Here is a 22648-nt window from a genome sequence, read left to right on the forward strand (position 1 = left end):
TCTCCTGTGAAGTCAGGGATTACAGACATTCCATAGTCTTCTTAATATTGCCTTTCAGAACAACATGGCGACCTCCTTGCAAAATGAGTGCCTGCCCTTCTTTGCCTGGAACTTCTGAACTGGCACCAGGGCTAGCCTCTGTGACCTGAAGATATGGTAGGGAAGGGTTGGCTTGCCTTTTTCCATACATCCTTAACACAGAATGAAGGAATTTCCTCTGCATGGATGCTATTTATTAGAGGTTTAGAATAATGATATTAAAAGTTTTCACTGGTCAACCACAATGGGACTTTAGAATTGCTCTCAAAGAGGACATAGATATCTCCTTATGTGTTGCATCAAAGCCATTTCTCCTGGTTCTCATCAGCTATATGCATGTCACAGTGGGGGCACTTTCCCTTCAATTTGTTAAAGCAGGTAAAAATCACAGACCTTGTGCAAATGATGAGGAGGGGCTCCCGGGGCTCAGAGATCCAGTCCCATCTACCCACAGGATAACAGCCGAAAGGCTTACGCATGCCCGCCCCCGCCCGCCCAGTATCTAATTTTACAAAGCGGAAACATCTGAGTGCTTCCCTTATTCAGAATGATCAAACCCTATCACTTTACAGCATCCCACTATAACAAAGAAACTGCGGGCACATTCGAGGACTGCGTGGTTGGAAAGCCCGGGCCCAGTTTGTGTGTTGAAGAGATTAAGCGGCAGTTCTCTGCCACCACAAAGCTGTGTAATACTAGAAGGCCTGTGTGCCTGATGCTGCTATAATGAAGGGGCAGCATTGTCTGTTCCAGACAAGAAAAACAAAGATGAAATCATTTTGCCTGCCGTTTTATAGCTACTAAGAGAAAAGCTGATACCAACATCTAAAGTGTAAAACCAGAAAATGAGGTGAACCTGGTCACCTGCTGCTAGAAGTCCTTGGTGGCTGGGGTAGAGACCTGCTTAAATATGCCCATGTGGCATCTATAGAATTATTACCAGCCTCAATTGGTACAATGTTGTGGCAGAGGTTTTGGAGTTTTGTACCCTTCCTGAACAAGACTCCTTTTCCAATGGCTCTGAATCCTGTTCAAACCCATGGTGTGATAGAAAATGAAGAATTGTGCATTGTGGCACCATGGGAGGCAAGCAGAGAGCTGAGGTTTCTGACTCTTACTGTAAGCAGTCTGCTCTCCTTTCAGTTCCATGCTGTGTGTTACAAGTAAAGACACTACTGTACTGTGTTTACAGATCCTCTGGTATTTTGAATCAGTGATGCTTCCCAGGATATGCTTGGTACCCAAGCATCCAAAGGTCCCTCATCACATATGGGAAAACCACAATTGTGTAGAAGAAAGGCAGTAAGAAGGGTCACCTGAAGATGATATGGAGAAAGAAAGACCTTGCAAGGACTGCCGAGCCCACTGGACTTTGCAGACATTCCATTTGGGGAAGCAGAGAAAGGGAGCGACGTTTCACTTTCTCCTCGAACACAGCTGACAATGATTCTTTGACTTTTCTGAGTGGTTAATTTTAGACTGCTAACGTTCACACCCTCTTACTGATTAGTCTTAATTAAACTTACTCCCGAGCTACTGTGAAATGTCAAAACCTGCATCCCCAGAAGACTGTTCCAGAAGGCTTGGATCTATAGGCACTTGACAAGATTAGACACCACATCTACCCTGGGGGTTGTCACCCTTTTACATCAAAACCCACCAAATTGACCCCAGCAGGCATCCCAGCAAATTCTGTGCAATTTGGGGGAGGTAACTAGAGCAACTGAGGCAAGCCATGGTGGGGCGTGGCTTATTTACATACATGAAAATAACCAGTTGGCTCCAATTCCAGCTTCACCAAGAAGCAATTGATTTTTATGGTGTATTTTCCCGGTCGACAGCACCCTCCCTCCTATAACACTGAGTGAGTGTCCAGACAGGAGCCAATCAGTACATATCATTCTTCTAACAGTGGTTGCTTCAAGAATGGGCATGAAACCTTAACTTGACTCGAGGATAATGAAGTTGGAAGAAAAATTCGTTCTCCTCCTTCTCTTGGATAATACAATATGCAGATATGAGTATTGAGACAGATGAAGCCGTTTTGTGTCAGTAGGGGATACCCGCTCTGTAGAAGGAACAAAGGAATGAGAAAATTGTCGAGAAACTGAGCTGGGGTCCTAATCCAACCCTGCTGATTTTGTGCTAGTCTTTTGATCCGTAGGGCTCACAACTATAAATCAGCAGCCACATACACAGACTCCCAACATAAATGTAAGAGAGAAAATGATACAGGGTAAAGAAGGCCAGTTGGTTTCAGGACCTTTCCTGTTGTTGAGCACACAGGGAGAGCAGTGGGCCCAAGCCCAGCTCCCAGGTCTGAAGCTTGCTCTGTCTTTTCTCGTTCTGCATCACCTCTCTCCAGGCGGCACTGGGCCTCCCTTGCAGCCCGCCCATAGCTTTCTCATTTGGACACTCTTCCTCACCAAGTGCTTTCAGTACCCACCACCGTTTCTCTTCAAAGAGCTTTGTGTCAGGCTGAGCCTAGCTTTCAAGGTGGTTTGTGTCCTGTGTTTTCTAAAGGGAAGAGCCATAGACGATGACGGATCCAGCCACCCATCGTGTATCGCCATTATTAGCAATTTTGAACAAACTCAGATGATGTCATTCTGCTGAGATACTAAGTAAATCTGCACAAAGTTCAACACTAGTCAGTGCTCTTGTTTACAGATAGGTAATTGCTGTATCAGTTTACCAAATCCTTGGAAAACGTTGCCCAAGCTCCAGTAAAAAGCCCACAGCCATGTTAATAAAAGCAGCCTTCATTAAAGTCAATGAGTTTGGAGGGAAGGGAAGAAAAGGGAGAGAAAACTGAAGAAAGGGGTCAGCAAGAATAGATGGGGTAGAGCAACTCAGGTAAAATATAATTACAATGTGTTGTGTCTATGTATGAACTGTCAAAAAGTCTGAGCATAGCCAGATGGTATGGAGGAGATAATCAAATGTACAATCAAAAAATTTATCCAATTACTAATAGATCCAATAAGATAATACACAGAAAGAATTTTCAAAAGGGTTGATATTGTTAAAAAGCTAAAAATCTTTTAAGTGTTATTATAATTTATTGTTAGGATTAAAGTAAACAAACCAAATATTGCAACTGGACGAGTTCTGTATAGACAGTTCAATCCGATTCATTGTTATAAGCCTAATTATCTTTCTCCAAAAGCAAAAAACTACTTTATAGTCAGACGTTTCTAATGGGATTTGAAATAAACACTACACATCCTTGATGGCATCTACAGATTTTTATACAGAGAGAAAATACAAAAGTCTATAAAGATTTTATGCTTTTATCTTTGTCTCTACCTGGAAAATAATGACTACACTTCCAATTTGTCTCTATGTTGATTGTATGTTGACCAAGAAGCAAACATAAACAACTACAAACCTGGAAAGATTCTTCATACATGAGTATGAATATACATAATATATGTGTATGTATGTATATGATATATAAACACATATATATAAATATGGAGACAGAGAAAGAGACTCTCCACAAACAAAATTAGAACCATTGAAAAAGAAAATCCCCAAGTTCAAGAGCACACTGTCTAAGACTATAAACAAGCCCTGGTTTATTTTTCCAGTTTCACAGCTAACAACCAGAGTGTTGTCGTTATAGTCATTTCCTTCAACCTGCTGTGGTCCAGGGCTCCCAGTCACCCAAGTGGACACAAGAAGTTACTGCAAGGCAAGATTTAATGCAAGGCAGCACAAAAATGGGGGGGGGGGCGATGATCTATCAGGGCTACAGAACAGACTTGGGAGCTGAACTATGGCACCGAATGACAGTTGAAGCAAGTATTTAAGCATAAAAATCACAAACATTTGTTGCCAAGTTACAGTTACATTCTTACCAGTCAGGATTTAGAGATTAGGGATTTCCTTAAATGTTCCATCATTGTCAATGGATATACATTGTGAGCCTTTCAGTCCAACCAATCAGATTCATTTGTTCTTTCTGTTGTTGAACAGACCAGTGTTTCTAGAGAACTGGAAATGCTTAACGACAATTTCTATGATTTAAGGAGAAGGTTAACAAATGCTTCCATTCAAACTCTGACCTTTGGCTCCCTACAGAGCTTCAATATAGCTTTCTATAGCTGCTTTATTTCATTCCACATAAGACGGTGAGAAAACAAAATACCATAATGTAATTTTTTAATAAAATCATATAAATCTCTGGTAAATCTAAGACCTTGTGTGCGTGCGTGTGTGTGTTTCCACGTGTGTGGTTTAAAGCTTTCATTTCTTTCCTCCTCTTATGGCCAGGCTCCTGTAGGAAGATATAGACATGGCTTAGGTTCTGTTGCCTCAGTTTCCGGTTTAGACCTGGATGAGCAAGGAAAGAAGCAGTGAGATGTCACACTGAGAAATATCTGACAACGTGGGAACAATGCTATTCTCTGCACTTTGACTCCAACTCTTCATCTGATTTCCATGGTGTAGAGAGAAGTTTTTGTCCCATTTGGTACTGCAGCCATTCAGTAAAAGAAACATACAGAACCATATATTAATTATAAAATGTTTGGCATATTAGCTCAGGCTTATTATTAACTAGCTCTTACAACTTAAATTAATCTATAATTCTTGTGTATATTTAGCCACATGGCTTGGTACCTCTTCTCAGTGAGGCAGTCTCATCTTGCTTCATTTGCATCTGCCTGGTGATTGCACCTCTGCCTTTCTTCTTCCCATAATTATCTTAGTCTGGTCATCCCCCCCCCCACTTCCTGTCTGGCTACTGGATAATCAACATTTTATTAAATGAATACAAATAGCAAATTTTTACAGTGTACAAAAGCATTATCCCAAAGCACCATGGAAAATAAAAATCTTCATTTTCATGGGAAGACAGTACACTGGTTAAGAGCAGGTGCTGCTCTTGTGGAAGACCTGAGTTCTGTTGCAAAGTCACATATCAGTGGCACACAACAGCCTTTAGCTCCAGTTCCAGGGGATCTAGTGCTATTTTCTGTCATCCTCTGGCATTTCACTCAGGGGCACAAAGCCATATGTAGACATATACATCTGCACATAACAAAATATTTTAAATTAAATATTAATTTTTAAACAGAATAAATGAATAACTAAGAAAAGAATCTGACATAAAATTCTTTTCATTTTTTTCTTATTTAGTCTTCTCTCATACAATATATCCTGACCACAGTTTCCCCTCCCTCCACTCCTCACACCCACCCCCCAACCTCCCCACTCCTCCTGTTTCCCATCAGAAAAGAGCAGGCTTCCTAGGAAAAGCAACCAAATATGACCTAACAAGATGCAATAAAACTGGTCACAAACCCTCATATCAGGGTTGGACAAAGCAACCTCATAGTAGGTCAAGTGTCTCAAGAACAGCCATAAGAGTCAGAAATAACCACCATTCCCACTGTTGGGAATCCCATAAGAACACTCAATTACAAAACCATAACATATATGCAGAAAAGCAAGCTCAGACCCATACAGACTCTGTGTTTACTGTCTCAGTCTCTGTTAGCCCTACTTAACTGATTCTATGGGCCGTGTTCTCCTGCTGTCCTCGACCTCTCTTGCTCCTATAATCCACCCTCACCATCTTCTACAGGGTTCCCCAAGCTCCACCTAATGTTTGGCTATGTGTATCTGCATCTGTCTATAAGTTGCAAGGCGAAGCCTCTCTGATGACCATTGGCCTATGCACCAATCTATGAGTATGGCAGAATATCATTAGGAATCATTTCATTGACTTTTTTGCCAGTCATATTTCGTTCTATCCTAGGTCTCTGGGATATCCAGCCTCTGGTTCCCGGCTATCCAGGAAGTGTCAGGTATTGGCTCCCTCTCATAGCATGGGCCTCAAATTGGACTAGACATGAGTTGGCCACTCGCACAAGTTTTGTGTTACCATTACCCCAGCACATCTTGCAGGCAGGACAAAGTGTAAGACAAAGGCTTTGTGGCTGGGTTGGTGTCCCAATCCCACCACTGGATATCTCGCCTGGTTATAGAAGACGGCTGGTTCAAACTCAGTATCCCCCATTACTAGAAGCCCTCACTAGAGTCACCCTCAAAGTGTCCTCCAAGTACCACCCAATCCCAGTTGTCTCTCCCCATACGCTATTCATCCCCTGTGCCTGATCCCTCCTATTCCCATCCCCATCTGCCCCAGTCCACCCACAAAACCTATTACATTTTCCCAGAGAGAACCATGTGTCTCCCCTTGAGCCCTCCTTGTTATTTCTCCTCTCTGGGTCTATGGATAATAGCATGATTATCCTTTACTTAATAGCTAATATCCACTTATAAGTGAGTACATCACATGTTTGTCTTTCTGGGTCTGGGTTGCCTCAGGATGATTCTTTTCCAGTTCCATTTGCCTGCAAATTTCATGAGGTCATTTTTTTACAGCTGGGTAATTCTCTATTGCTTAAGTGTACCATGTTTTCTTTATCCATTCTTTGGATGAGGGACATCTCATGATGAGGTTGTTTACAGTTTCTGGCTCTTATGAAAAAAAGCTACCATGAACAAAGTTGAGCAAGTGTCCTTGTGGTAGGATGAAGTGACTTTGGGTATATTCCTAGTGCTGGTATAGCTAGGTCTTGAGGTGAATCAATTCCCAGTCTTCTGAAAACCCACCATACTGATTTTCATAATGGCTGCATAAGTTTGCATTCCTACTAGCAATGGAAGAATGTTTCCCATGCTCCACAACCTAGGCAGCACTGGCATACAATTTCTAAAATAGTCTATCCAATAGAATCACTGAATTTCATGTGTTTTCTAGAACCCATGTAATAGCATATAAAATGTATAATTAAGGGAATAGCATGGTTTTAAGTACTATATGTTGATGACTCCTAAATCCAGCTATAATTTCTGATGAAGCCCTAGATTCATATATCCAAGTGAGTCCTTAAAACCATCATGTGATATCTGATAGTACTATGATGTTAACCTTTCCAAGAAGGAAAAGGGCCCAATACTTTCTGACAAAGATGGTTCCAATGTCTTCCAACTTGGTCAGTCAAAGCAGAAGTCCTATGGGATCATTGCCTCTCCAAATTTCCTTCCACTCTATTAATTCATCAGTATAAAGTCTGTTTATACTACAAGCAGGCCCTCGAACTCCCTCCCTCCATTTCCTCAGGAAATCCACTTCTATCCTGTGCCCATCATTTTCTAACTGGCCACTCCACTTTCCTCTTTCTCTTCCGGTTCTCTATAGTTCATTCTCTACCCAGGACAGCAAATGGGTCTTTAAAATTAGAAATCACATATCATTTTCCAGATCTGAATGCTCCAAAAGATGCCTGACACTAAGGATAGACAAACTACATGATACTCCAGAATTTCACCATTTGCTGCCTCACTCCCCAATACCACCCCTCCCAGCTCTAGACACAGACACAAGGACTACCTGCTATCCTCGGGAAGACGTAGCATGTTCCCATACAGAATATGTAACTGGCCCTTCTCTACTTAAGACACTCTTCCCTCAAACCTTGCTAGCTGACTCTTTACCATCCAAGTTTTAACTCAAATGTTGTTTATAAGACCCTTCCTTGGCCACTCATTCTGTATGCACACCCCACATCCAAGTTTCCCATATAACTTCTTCTCACATTCGTAGATCTCATCACGCTCTGAAACAGTGTTTGTGTACAGACTATCTGATCCCTTGATAACATATCAGCTAGATGATTATCAGAAAACAGGCTTCCTTATACAACATTGTATCCTCAGTGCTCAGGAAGATCTGATCATAGACACCTGCTAACAGGACAAGTATCTTATATTCTGTAGTGGGCCCTTTCTTACCTTCAACAGAAATATTTTCCTCCCTCTTTTCCTGACAGCTCTGAGGAAAGGTGTGCTTGGTTGGAGGAGTTTAACTCTCCTCAGAAAAGAACTGGAAACCAGCCTGGTCAGCTAATGAAGTAGTCTCTCTATTTCTCCTCGATAGAAGTCTGAGAAAGAATAAATATCCTACCCATTTTTGTTTAACTTAATATCATCACTACACTTGAGAAAAATGAAATATTATTGACACTATTCCATCAGTTCTAAGACAACATTATTTGACAATGGGGTGTTATCACATCAATTTATAATATAATTTTGTCTAAATCTTTGTGTGATGATAAACCTTATTTTGATTGTATTGAGATATGTCTTGGTTGTTTTAGCAATTTGTTTCTGGGTGTGTCTGTGAGAGTGCTTCCAGAAGTAATTAGAGTGTTTTCAGAGTAACCTAATAAATGGTTTGATCTACATACTCATAATTTTTATGCATTACTGGGAGGTGATAGAAGTTTAAGGTCTTGCTTGAAGAACTGAGTAACTGGAGAAGAGTCCTTGAAGTATATTTTGAGACCTGGTCCTTCTACATTTCTCTGGCCACCAAGGGGATAAACAGTTTTTGTTATATATTCTCATCACCTTGATTTTCTGCCTTGCTTCAATGCCAGAGCAATAGATCCACTCAACCATGGGCTGAAACCTCCAAAACCTTGGGGATTCGAGATAAACCTTCATTCTTTTAAGTTGTCTCCCAGGCATTAGTCACAGTGATGGAAAGTTCAACACAGAGCAGTATCACCAGGAAAGGAGTCATCACTGTGGCTGTTCCTGGTAGATGCTTTTAGCCAGATTTGCAGTGAGAATTGTGAGCAAAACGTAGAGAGGGGAGAATTGGAAAGCTCAGCCAGAAAAGGTGCAGGCTCAATGAGGGCAAGGAGGTCGTGGTGGATGAAAGGATGGACACCATGGAAAGAAGCCAGGGATTTAACATGGTAGCAATAGTTGCCATGCTTTCAGGACACTTCTGCAATCATAAGAGCCTATCTGGCTCGAGGGCCATGGGTGTAAATATGTAGACTCATTAAAAGAGTTTCTCTCAACGAGAGGTCCACTAGCATTCCCTGCTTGCATAGGATCATCCAAAAGCGGTTTCCCAACTTTAGCCCTCCAGGCACTCAGAGGCTATGGCAACCAACTCAGAGGCTATGACAACCATGGTCTGAAGGGGTCATCTTCCTGCTCAGGTTTGCAGCAAACATTGGCATCATCTATGTGGCACTGCTCTTACAGACAGGCAGAATGTAAGAATTGGGGATTGTAGAGGGCTTTTGTCCAGACTTCAAAGGAAAACCTGCAAGGCCTGATAACAAGAATCAGCATTCCTATGGAGAACTCCTAAGTAGACCACCTATGAAGCTATTGGAGGAACGGGAGGTAGCAGCAGGAAAGAAGACCTATGGCCTGGAACCAAGAAGACAGTGGGGTGGAGGGGTGCTCAGACTCTTTGAAATTCACATGCCCTAGATGCCAGGCAAAGATCTGAAGAATTTAAAGTTGCCATTCTGGAATTTGGTCTTATGCTTTGGTAATGATTCTGCCTTATTGTCCTCTCATTTCTCTGCTTTAGAATGGAATGTGTTCTCTGCCCCAGATAGTGTATTACAAGTATATGGCTTATTTATTTTATGCATGTGAGGGATATTGGGGGTGCACATGCTGTGGAACATATATGGAGGTCAGAGGACAACTCTATAGAGTTGATTCTTCCCTTCCACCTTTACATGGGCTCTAGGAATCAAACTCAGGTTTCCAGGTTTGTGCAATAAATGCCTTCACTCACTGAGCTCTCCCGTGGGCCCAGTCTTCTATTTCTTAATTCATAAAGGCTTTTAGCTAAGACTTTCTCTTGAGTTTCAAGAGAAGACTTTGGGATTGAACTTTGGAGCAGTGTTGGTATTGTGAGGCCTTTAGAGGGAAATGGTGTGTATACACTAGGTTTATGCTACGTTTGTCATGGGTTTAACTTGAGAATAAATGCACCTTAAGAGGAACTGTAACATTGACAAGAGTTAAACTTGTAATGGTTAATATTTATTGTCAACTGAATTGGGTTGAAAGATGCCTAGGAGATTAATTAAAAACTCCCATGAATGTTACTATAAGGGCATTTCTAGAGTGAAATGGTGTAGATGGTGAGGATTCTGGCCCATCTATGGTTTCATTCATTGATGGATTCAAGATTAATGAAGTAATGCAAACATTTGGCAGTAGGGCCTGGATCGAGAAAGCAGTTCATTGGGCATGTCTTTAAAGACTATAACCTGTCCTGGATCTTTCCTATTGTATCTTGCTGGTTCCTGGCTGCCATGGAGTAAGCAGCCTCCTGCGCATGCTCCTACACCAGTGCTCTGCCTTACCCCAAGCCACCACAATGGAGCAAGCAAAACCATGGGAGCCTGTGCAAAAAAGCTGTACAGTTACTGTGAGCTACAGATGGGGCAGAGAGCAGGATGTTCTTCCCAGCAAGTGTCCTTCTAGAAGGAAATGCATGAACTATGATAAGTGGATACACTCAAAGCAAGGACAGGAAGGAAATGCCCTGGCAGGTCCACAGTATCTTTGTGGGAAATGCGGAGGCCTGGGACGAATATTCTTGGCTCTTTCACTTGACCAAAGATGATAAGATGTAACACAAAGTGTATTCTCTCTGTGTACTTGCATTTGCTTAAGGTAACCATGACCGTCACTTCCTGTTTTGCTTGGTTTAATAATAAAAATGAGAAGAACTGTGCTTGCACTGTGCTTGAGCTCAAAAGTCTCAGGCCCCCTGACCACCCCACTGAGATTATTGGCATTTCCATTGATTCACAGAGACTTAACCTTGCTGGCTAGGACAGATCAACACAAAAACATCAACTTAAACGTCTGGAATCATGGACCAAAAGAAACCCCCCCCCCCCCCCCGCGCCTTTAAGTTGCTCTCTTAGTTAACATGTATCAGTTAGTACTGGATGGAACTGTAGAGGATAAGGTATAGCTGGAGAGAGTGGGTTACTGGGGCAGGATCCTTGAAGGGTGTTGTCCTCTGCCTCCCCTGCCTTGTCCCAGGCCCAAAGAGATGCATCCAGGAAACTGCAAACTGAAATTTACGAAACCTCAGACAAATATATCTCACCTCCTTAAACTGTATTTCTCAGGTGTCTGTTATGATGATGAAAAGTCACACTAACACAATCTTGGTGCAAGAGATCGTGTTCACTCGGGGTGCTATAGATCATGTCACTTAGTTGGCAAAGGCAAGCTTGACTGTGGAACCTGTCAACAAGGTCAGGCTCGCGATCTGTCTGGAAAGCTGCCTTCATCTTCCTGTTCAAACCTGTGATAACTCATAGTCCATTCAAAGTCCATCCCCTCCTTTCCTCGAAATCTAAGACGTCCAGTTAAACTGCATACAAAGCTGTGCCAGAAACCTGCTCCTTGGATGATGTGTGCACCAAATTCAGCATCTTGTTTGACTTTTCTCTTTTGTTGTTAGGTGACAGAAAGTGTGCCCTTAAGTTTAAATTATTATAACTCCAGACGTCACTCAATGATACATCTTAATGCAGGCGTTCCCACCTGTCATTATTATAACTGCAGACCTCACTCAATGGTACAGGTGAGTGCAAGCTTTCCCACCTGTCAATCATCATCCTCCTACTGTGACAAAAATATTTCAACACTCAACTAATAAAGAGAAGTAACTGTTTCAGCTAAGGTTTTGGCCCCGATGCTTTGAGCTGGAGGCAAGGCAAGTCACATCACTGTGGAACCAGAAGGGAGCACAAAACTACTCCCCTCATGGCTAGGGGAAGAAAAGGAAAAGGGTTTGTGGCCCAGCCTCTCGCTGTCTCTTCAAAGTCATGACCCTGGAACACTGAAGGTCAGTCACTTCCTCAGACCCATCCCTTAAGTCATCACTTCCAAACAGGACCAAGGTAGAGAGGTAAAGTACGGCACACTGCTCCTGCCTTCCCATGGTAAAAGGCCATCTCGCAATATGAAATTAAGTCAATCTACCCTAATAGTCAAACAGTCCTAACCATTCCAGCATTGCTCTAATATCTATGTCCAAGTCATCTCTGACATACAAGGTAAACTCAGCTGTGAGCCCCTGGTGTAGGAAGTCCTGTATATGTGTTGCTTTTGTTGGGTAATGAATAAAGAAGCTGCTTTCAGCCAATAGCTGAAATATATATATATGATATATATTAAGATATATGTANGGCTTCCTTACTACTAAGGGTACTCCCATAGTTAATGGACCCCTTAGAGCCAACCTCCTGGAGGGTGGGGGTTTTCTAGAAACAGTAAGTGAAAACCCTGAACTCACCAAGGCCCAAGGAGAGAGAGAGAGAGAGAGAGAGAGAGAGAGAGAGAGAGAGAGAGAGAGAGAGAGAGAGAGAGAGAGAGGGGAGGCAGAGGAGGCAGGGAGAGCCATGTAATCCCACTGGAGACATGCCAGACAAAACTTTACCTGGTAAGCTACAGCCACATGGTAAGACACAGATTAATGGAGAAGGGTTAGTTTAGGATATAAGCATTATCCAGAAACACTATACTGAGTGAGCAGGGCTTACCAAGTTTTTTTTTTCATATCAAATAAAGAAATACTGCTCAAAAAAAAAAAGAAATCAAAAAATAAATACGTTTAAGCTATTGGCCAAAAAGTATTGCAAATAATACAGTTTCTATGTGCTTATTGAGGCACCTGGCAGGACAGAAACCTCTGCCAGCAAACCCTTGTTTTAAAAAATCAGAAACAAGCTACATACTTGCAGATGAAGTGACCCAGGAAAAACATTCTCAAAGCAAAGAACAAGCTGGGAGTTGAGCTTAGTTGTTTTTTTCCAGCATGACCAAGGCACTAATGTGATCCTACCACCACAAAAGGGAAGAATACAAAATAAGGAGAAATCATTCTAGAGCAAGATGGAGGCCAAGCAGGAAAAGGATTTTGTCCTGTAGCTCTGTTTATCATACAAGTGATGCTGTGGTACCATGTGAGCTGTCATGTGCTTAGAAAGGACCTCCTCTAGGGTTCTGCTAGCTGCAGCCAACATAGCTGCTCTCACAAGATGACCCCATGTGAATGGAGAAATTGCCATGTGGTCATCCATCTTTGGTAAAGCACCTCCCTTTTAACTGAAGTCACAACGTATAATGCCTCATGTATGCCCCATCAATGCTTCATGTACGACTCACCAATATCTCGTGTGTGACTCATCAGTTCCTCATGTATGATTCATTAGTAGTCATCACTCTGAGAAAATGAATGTCTCCCACAGAGCGGGCATTTGAACAGACCACATGGTGAATGTCCATTCAAAAGGATTCTTTCACACTTGTTTGGTTGGAGAGCTTCAAACCAAATACCTTGAATTTCATGATTAGCTCTACTACAAGGCTAGCTTGTAGGCGTAAATTCTTAGCGGTGACTAGATTTCACCCCGCTGGCTAGTCTTATGTCAATTTGACACAAGCTAGAGTCATCTGAAAGAAAGGAGCCTCAAATGAGAAAATGCCCTCAGGAGATCTGTCTGCAGGGAATTTTATTAATTAGTGATTGGTCAGGGAGGCCCCAACCATACTAGATGGGGTTACCCCTGGGCAGGTGGTCCTGGACTCTCCAAGAAAGCAGGCCTGGGAAGCCATGAGGAGCAAGCCAATAAGCAGCACCCCTCCACAGCCTCTGTACTGCCTCCTGCCTCCAGGTTCCTGCCCTGTTTTAGTTCCTGCCATGACTTCCTTCACTGAATGCTAGGTGGAAGTGTAAGCTACATAGACCCTCTTCTCCCCAACTTGCTTCCAGCAATGGCGCTTCATGTCAACAATAGAAATCCTCACTAAGACATTTGACTGTCTCTTCACTGTCAGATTCAACACAGACAAGCTTCTCCAGTGTTTCCTTCCACAGGACATTTTGTCTAGCCATCTCTTGGTGCAAGTTGTTAACACTGGGAGTCTCCTCTGTGAGTTCCGGCCTTCTCATACCCTAGCGCATCAGGGACTGTCAGATGCCAGCCACTCAGACTAACTGCTGCTCGCACAGGTAACTGCGAGCTCACAGTTTTAGGATTTCTCTTATTTATGACCCACTTGCCATATTAAAAGACATAAAGCACATGCACATGTGAATACATACACACGCACACACATACATACACATGTGCACACACATGTAGGCATTGCTAAGTGCTTTCTATTGGGAAGAGAGCCTACTGGCTGATGGATTTCTAAGTGAATCTTATGCCTATTTCCATTTCAGATCCACTAACAAATGCCAATAGCTATCAGTCCCCGGAGCCCTAAGTCTTTTTAGTGTAATTATCAAGATCCATTCGTACAGTCTTCTCTGATCATTCTGGTTAAATCTTTTACATAGCTCATCTATGTCATTTATGAAACATTGACTTCCTCTTGCCTTATACTACATATATATCATATACAATAATAAGATGAATTATGATTTATATCTTAAACAAACAACTAAAATACCTACTCTGGAAACCCTTCCTTTACTACTCTTTCCTCTCTTGAATGGGATGATTGCTGCATGAGCCGTTAGGATGAATGGCTTGTTCTCTCTCATGGCAATGTTTTTCTCTTGTTCAGTCTCGGTTTTTAAATGCTACAAGAAAAGACTGAGAGAAAACAATATCCTGGTTTGACAAAATGTTCAAGTGTTACAGACGTAATAAAGACAGCATCTTTCTCTTAATTTAACGGCAGGATTTCACCTTAATGCTTTTTTTCAGTGTTGTGTGCCAATAAGAGAAAAATTCTTTCAAAGAAAGAAACCAAACTCAGGGTATAGAAAAGATGATGTGTCTTTAAAAATTAAAACAATTTTCTATTTGATTCAGCAAATGTTTATTGCCTATGTCAGGTAAGATACCATGGTAGACATGCAATCATTTAAAAAGAGTTCTGTGATAAAGTACACCAGGGAATCTTTTGAAGACTGTGTGTTTTTCTTTCTCTGCGTTGCTAAAATAACTTCAGAAACCATAGTCATCACTTCTGCCTAACTTTAATCTAAAAGCAAAGTCTAAATCTTCATGTCCTAAGCAAACTGCCTCAGGGTGATTTCTCATGTGCTGAGAGCTTTATATCGTAACTATAAACCATAAGCAAAAGAGAGAGAATCCATTTAGCTCCCCGAGTCTACCCGGCTGAGTTGTCCCTTATTTACTGCCTTTTAATGAAATTTTTCATGAACATCAAAACCAGTCTCTCAACAAAGGAAATGCCGCTCTCAGAGCCAAGTGCTCCATAGCATGGGCTGTGCAAGGGGACGGCAATTTTTCTGCATGGAATTACCTAGCGGATTGGGTTGTTTTTACGACTTAGCGATGAGGATTTTCAGGTCAGTGAACGTGCTGCTGTTTGCTCTTCCATGACGACACGCTCTCAGGAAGTTTGGCAAATATCCCAAACTGTCTTGTTGTCCGTATGACTATGAAATGAATCTTGGCACTGGGACACCCCAAATCTTGCTTCCTGGAAACACCCACAATTTAAGGTGCTGCTCAAATTAAAGGCATGTTTTACAGAGGAGTGCTTAGGCAAGAAGCCAAAGATGTCAATATGGATAGTCCCACCTGAGAAAAATTGATTCTGCTCGCTTCTTTTCTCATTTTTCTGAAGATAATCAAGCTAAATCAAAATATTGCCATTATGCAGGGTGCATTGGTTAGCAGTGGAGAAATTCAGACTCAAACCGGCATACACAGGAAGGACATTTGTATCACATAAACCATACCTACCAGCAAAACAAGCTGAAAAGTTAGTAGAGTCAAATAGACCATTGCAGACTCAGGTTCTCTTTGTCCCTACATTCAGTCGTTGGCAGTGCAGTAAGGGGAACAGGAAGCTGCTTCACCGCAGGTCTCTGCCTTCATGGTTACAGGTTGACAGGGGAAACCAGGCTGACATATTTCCTTGTTTATGCTCAACAAGAAAATGAACTCTCCCACTCCCGCTAATCCTTACTTTCTGTCTGATTAGGCCATTTCTAACACATACCCAATCCCAGATAAACCAGAGTCCCTAGGAACTAGCCACTAGTAATCTGTGTCTTACTCTGCTTTCTGTTGCTCTAACCCAGTACCTGAGAATGGGATATTTGTGAACAAAAAAGATGTATTTAGCTCATAGCTCTGGAGGCTCAAAGAATCAAGATCAGCTACTAACACAGGCTCAGTGTCTGGCAAGGACTTCTTGCTGATCCCTTCACTGCAAAAAAGCAGGAGAAGCAGACACATGTAGAAAACATTGACCTGCTCCCAAGAGAAAACCATCCATCCGTTAAGAGTGGCTCCATCACCATCATTTTCTCAGACCCTCCGCTTAGCTGCACCTCCCAGTGCTGCCAGGGTGAGGAATCAATCCTCAACTTAACCACTCATCCTAACAGGAGAGGATGTGAGTGGAGACTGAGTCCGGAGGGGCACCCGAAACTCCATTTCATCTCTTCTGAAAACTTGTGAAAGGCAGCCTCAGAAATCCTTTACTACATCCAGTCAAGATGTACTTTCTGTAATATTGAAAAGTTGAACCTGTGTCTTAAATCAATAGCAAAATCTCTGCAGGGTTCTCTCTGAAGTCAATTTCCCTCTTTATTATGAAGCCCAATGTCCCCAGTCACTGTTGTTGGAAATAATGGGATGAGTTGATATTTATACCTTGAATGCCAAAGAGCTGTCTGAGAAAAGATCAGATAGTGCTCCAAATTCAAAGGCAGGAATGCTGTCCCCTGTGGTGGTGGTGGCAGCTGGCGTGAAGCTTCGGGATTCTGTGAGGTGGGGCCTCTCCCAGACATACCTCCCTGAGAGTAGGAAGGCATAATCAGAAATACTCCCCATCACACACTGGGCCTGGCACACAATGTAATCTTTAGAAAACAATTCTTGCAAAATTGCTGTACACTAAGACATTGGTGCTTCCCCTGGTTTAAGGACAGAACTTGTTGGCCGTAAATGTTTAAGCATTCTGGTCAAGGGCATGCAGCAAATAGCCAGAGGCCAAATTAGAATGAAACCCTACCCTGCCTCTCCATCTAAGCAGAGAGGACTACCAGAAAAGATGAGGCTGTGACCTGGAGAAAGACACAGGAACATGTATTGACATCTAAGTGTTTTGATGGTGGTGTGCTTGTGAGGTTTTCAAAGACGTCAAGGTACATCAGATGGCAGAAATTTATTATAAACACACGCATACAAGAGAGGCCACTGTGCCTGGTGCTCTTAAGTTAGAGATTAACTGCTGTTATTTCTCAAGTGAAAATTCCTACAGATAAGATGTGACCCTGATCGGTATCTGTCCCTGCTCTGTAGAGTGCACTCTCTCTCTGTCCTACCTTATCTTCCACCAGTAGCTGTTACAGTAGGTTAGGTGCTAGTAGATTCTTGTTAAGTGGGTGCCTAGAAGAAAGGAGTTAAAATATACTGAGCAACAGATCACCTAGGGAGAAATCTCTAATAAGTAGCATCCTTATAAGAGAATTACATTCTATCTTCTGTTCAATGAGTGAGAAAACTAAAGAACAAGGAGGGCTCAGTGAGTACAGTCAGGAAAACTCTAAGGGGGGAAAATACAGCAAATTCAAAAACAAAGTCATATCAAACAAACAACCCTAATAATGTGCTAATAATTATTCTAAATACTTTATAGTCACTTGATACAGCGACTATAATTCTTGGGTTAAGTGCCAGAATCCCAAGTCTTCAGGTGGAAACAGGTACAAAGTTTAAAGTACAGAGGTACAAAGGTTAAAAATCTTGTCTGAGGTCACACACTAGAATGACTTTGGAGCATTGTTTTTACCACCCTGTCACTGATGTAGCAGAAAAAATAAATTTGTAGGAAGAAGAAACTTCTAGGGGCCAAAGCAAAATTAGACTTAACACTGATATCATATGGTTCTAGGAGTCTGGACCATGGAAATAGGACTCAGAGGCTAACGCTGAGATTCTTGTAACAGTGTGAGGACTGGAGTTTGGATTCCTACAACCCACGTGTAATAGTTATTTACTATTGTATCAAGGCAACAGTTAGCCTAGGAGACAAGTCTCTGGGTGTATGTGAAGAATGATGTTGGTTCTGTTAGTTGAGGAAGAAAGGCTCACCCTAAACATGGGCGGTGCCATTCCCTAGGCTCAGGTCATAGACTAAGCAAAGGAGAAAGCCAGCTGAGCACCCATGCTGAGCACCCTCTGGCTTCTGACTACAGATGCAATATGCCCAGATGCCTCCAGCTCCTGCCACCAAGATCCCCTCCACCCCCATGGTGGATCACATAATGGCCCAAAATAAACCCAACGGGAAAAATAACTAAGACACTACATAAAGCTACATTCAATTCCTTATCCCAATGCCCCTCAGGAGGATGAGAGTCAGAAACAGGAAAATCCACAGAAGACCAGTGGCCGGCCAGCCTGGGTGTCCTTTCCTGTTCCAGACAAGCGGATGTGATACACGAGATTATCATCTAACTTCCACGCATGAAAAGAGAAACTTCAGGCCATCGTCTTAGATAGTAATGCCCAGCTATGCTTTTCTCTAAACTCAATACCTAGGGCTTCCCTGTTTACAGTACCAAATTATGGCTTCTGCTTCTCGCAAACACTGGCTGTCAGACCTGGGAAGAACAAGCTTTTGTTTGGTGAAACAAACAGGGGCATTTGGGGCCATGTGGATTTCCCTGCTAAAGAAAGAGCCTTTGTTGGATTTGGATTACTGATGATTCCGCCGACATATACTACTGGTTTGCAGAAGAAAGGGCCAACATCCTGTTGCCTTCCCTGGGTAGCAGCCTTTGCTTTCTGTTCTTTGATAAACAAGTAGCAATAAATACATTTCTGAAGCCGTGCCTGAGAATTTATAAAGGCTAGGATAAAGTGACTATTTTGTTATAAAAATCACAATGCTAGGTTTGAGCTACCATCTTCAGAGTTAAATAATCCCAGGGGTAGTGGGCTTTTTATACCCTGTACTCTCAGAAGAGCCAGTTGCCAGGTTGAATTATCCATCTAAAAAAGAAAAAAAACCCTCCCCTTGTGGCTGTAAAACAGCTCCAGATTGCTTCCTCTGCACGCTGAAGGAGGAGCTGACAGGGCCCCAGATGGAGCTGTTTCTCAGCAAGCTGTCAGGTGATCCATCCATCAGAAAAGCCATAGCACCCAGCTGAGTTGCCTATTGCTGCCAAGAATTGTACTGGGTCAGGTGGGAGAGGCCAGGGTCTGCAGAATCCAGAAGAACAAAGGTCAGAGGCTTCCGCGCCACAGAGGACAGCTATGTGTTCATGCTTCAATTCCCCAGGTCACACTTAGCATTGCTTTAGACAGACTTGACAGGTTTGCTGCCTGCTTTCCTTCCTATGGATTTCCTGACATTGGTACTGAGAGATTGTTTGGGATGGTTCTGGGAAAAACCAATGCACAAAGCTGCATTAGAGCAAGGCTGCTCAAAATGCACTGGATTGTTGTCAGCAAGCCAAGAAGGCTTCTCATTCATAGAGCCCAAGAAGGTGTGATGAGATCATTGGAAGTGACAAAGCTAAGGGATTAGAAGTGAGCACACAGACCTAAAAACCATTACCCGCGGGCTTGATGCCTTCCACGTTGGCCTTACCTCATCTTGGAAACTGCCATTCTGAAAGATAAAAGCATGATATAATATGTGAGTCTATATTCCCCACCCCTCATGAAATACCGGAGATGATTCAGACTAAGAAAAGAGACCGGATGCAATCAGCGAACACCAACAACTGGCTTAAATACTTAAGGCTCAATGAAAAGCTGTACTGCTTTTATTAAAAGCACAGAAAATGTCTTAAAAGGTTTTAGAAAAAGGACTAGCAGGCGTGTTTGCTATTCCCGTGCCTGCCACACCACTGACTATGTGTTAAATCAACTCTTCTTTGTTCTGGGGGAGAAAAAGAAAAGAAAGAAAAACGATGTCTGTTTTATCTTTAAATAGTAACTCTGGCCTTCCTCCCTCGTTTGCAGTGATAAGGTGATAAGGCTCACACCCAAAACTGAAGAGGAAGCCTTCGCACTCAAGGGCATCTACCACCGACTCCAGGTAACGGAGCGTGCGCTCGTCTTGTGGTCAAGCCTGTGGCCTATTTGTGATTTGATTTTGTGGACTGGGGTTGAATAATTATAATAATTAATCAGAGATTAATAAATAAAGAGATGGCGTGGAAGAGCATTTAAAGGCGAGTGGAATGCAGACAGGGCACGAATTATCCTTCACACCGTTCATTTGCTCGGTCACTGACTAGCCATCTGCCAGGCAGAATGGATGCTTCTTGGGAGGCTTGTTCACTGTTGTGTTCCCAGTGAGCATCCGGAAGTGGTAAATAATCAATGTTCTCTTTGGGGTTGTGAATTTAATTCAGAGTTTTCAGAACTCCACTTCTCCCCTTTGAAATCTTCCCCAAACACGCCTACCTTCTTCTTTGGATTAAACTTTTAAGTAGACGGAAATTGGGGAAGTTGAAGCTGGGCAGTCATTACCATGGCTGTATGTCGAGGGTTTGCTCACCTACAGCTGAAGGTGTTGCTCGTTCATTCTTTAGTGGGTTGCGTGGATCTGGAGTGAGGGTCTCTCATCGTTCTGTCACTGCCTGTGGTTATCAGCTTCAACTAAAACCTTAAGATGAGAAGGGTGGCTACTGATTCTCCCCCATGCTGGAATAGGCTGGTCCATGGAGCATGTGCTGTGTGGGCTCCTAAAAGACAAAGATGGCAAAGCAGATTGCCAGAGGGGCCTCGTTCATCTTTACCATGGGACAGTGAGGTTTTCTCTCGGTGATGGAAGTTCAAGCCTCTGTGATAAGGGTGCTAGGGGTCGTGGAAGCAAGTCCACCAGTGACTTGTAAGTGAGTGGTTTGTAGCTACCAGGCCTTTGGACTTTCTCTGCTGCTTGGATCTTCTGTTTGGCACCTTCCTTGTAAATATAGCACTTATATGCAAATGGACTCCCATTTGAACTCTGCGGTCATCCATCTCTTATCTTTCCCCTCTTTTCTGACACTAAGACAAGTAATGGTATCTTGTGGCCTTCTGCAACTCATGCTTATTTTTCAACCCAGAAAGATTTGCTGGAGTATCCTAACACTCTCCCGCTCCAAGGCCCCTGCCCTGTGGTGCTGGGGATTAACCCTCTGTGGTAGGGCAGGGTCGTCTGCCTCACAATGTTCTCAGCTATGATAACCAGACACTTCTTCCCGGACATCCCGCCAGGGAGCTAAGCACAGCACAGAAGCAAAGGAAATTCAAGTAGACCTTTCCATCTCCGACCCATCACGTTTAAATACAGCACAGGAAGAGAGACTCCTGTTTGAGGGAACAGTGATTCTGAATCAAACACGGAAGCACAGGACTTTCTGCATTTAGTCAGTTTTGATAATGGTAGAGGCAAAGGATGTTTGTAAATTCAAGGCTAGCCTAGTTTACATAGTGAGTTCCAGGTCAGCCAGACCATTGAGAGACAGAAAGGGGGGGGGGGGGCACGAGAACATACAGCTCTAGAGGACCTGGGTTCAGTTCCCAGCACCCATGTCAGGCAGCTCAGAACTCCAACTCAGGGGATCTGATGTCCTCATCTGGCTTCTGAAGCAACTTCAATCATGTGTATATGCTCTTTACCTCATAATTTAAAATGATAAAAAAAAATCATTAAGAAAAAAAAGAGTGATACAATTGCTCCATAAATGAAAGCAAAATATATTGAGCATTCAGAAGGCCACTGGCACGGATGGCCACATATGTGTGCTGTGCACATTTACATGAGTGGCAAATGTTGTATGACAAGACTTTTCCTGGGGAGGTACAACATGTTCATTGACTCACCACAGACATAGGGAGCCCCTGGCAGAGCAAAGTGTGGATCCCACCAAAGTCCAGCTTGATAAACCAGTGAGTCTAATTGGGGTTACTTCCAGCAGTATGGGTGACAGGTTCCTTAAAGAAGCAGAAATGACTCAAAGACAGCGGCGCCACCAAGCCCACTCCAGCACAGGGAACCTGAACACACTACACGGGCTGCAGACAGCTCAACAGGCTGGAGAGCACCTTTCCAAGCACCTTAGTTGTTTTAACCCTCTTCTAGGAAAGTTGGCTGGTTTCTGCTTCTTCTAGGCAGCTAGTCTTCTCTTAGAACCATCTTTGCAGCTTGGCTTATCTAAGAGTGATGGTCAGAAGTATTTATTGCTTACTCTTAGGAGGAGGGGCCTAGCACTCTGGTGGGTTTCTGGGACTTCCTGAAACTGTGTTGAGAAGTTTACCTTCTGGCTCCCAGCCTTTTCTTGGAGGGTGGATTGCTTCAGTCTCAAAGGAAACGTGCACACAATATTACAGCAAAACAGTCCTAAAATCTGCTTTCATTTAGTCTTTAAAAAAAAGTAGTCAGCCATGGAGAAAATATCTTGGAGCTACAGGAACTTAGAAGACAATTCAAAGAAGGCTGGGGAAAGCAGCAATGAGGAATGGCGCCAGGGACTCTGTGATTGGCATGAGGCCTCACATGACTCAGCGTGAAAGCTGGCTGTGACGTGCACTGGGGAGCAGAGTCAGCAGAGGGGAACAGTGCGTGAGTGGGTCCACGGGGACCCAGGCAGAGGCTCCCAAGGACCTGCTCAACGGCATCACACAGAACATGCCTGATTCTCACATGCACAGTGATGGCTGCCAAAGAGGCTCACTAGAGACTCGGTGCTCATCATTCTTATGCAGACCTGATTATGTCATGCTCTTCCTAACACATATCA

At 43.0% G+C, this 22648-nt stretch overlaps 1 protein-coding gene across 1 annotated transcript in view; it reads left to right on the forward strand.

Moving 5' to 3' along the window:
- The window catches only part of Cpa6 (carboxypeptidase A6), a 297700-nt gene that overhangs the window by 92874 nt on the left and 182178 nt on the right, over positions 1-22648 (forward strand). The window contains exon 2 of the mRNA XM_050142133.1: positions 19881-19956. Within this exon, the coding sequence (XP_049998090.1) occupies positions 19881-19956 (76 nt within the window). The remainder of the gene's footprint in view (positions 1-19880; positions 19957-22648) is intronic.

Source organism: Alexandromys fortis, unplaced genomic scaffold, assembly GCF_014885135.2.
Source record: "Alexandromys fortis isolate MF-2015 unplaced genomic scaffold, M_Fortis_MF-2015_v1.1 scaffold_41, whole genome shotgun sequence".
In the NCBI taxonomy this organism is placed as follows: domain Eukaryota; kingdom Metazoa; phylum Chordata; class Mammalia; order Rodentia; family Cricetidae; genus Alexandromys; species Alexandromys fortis.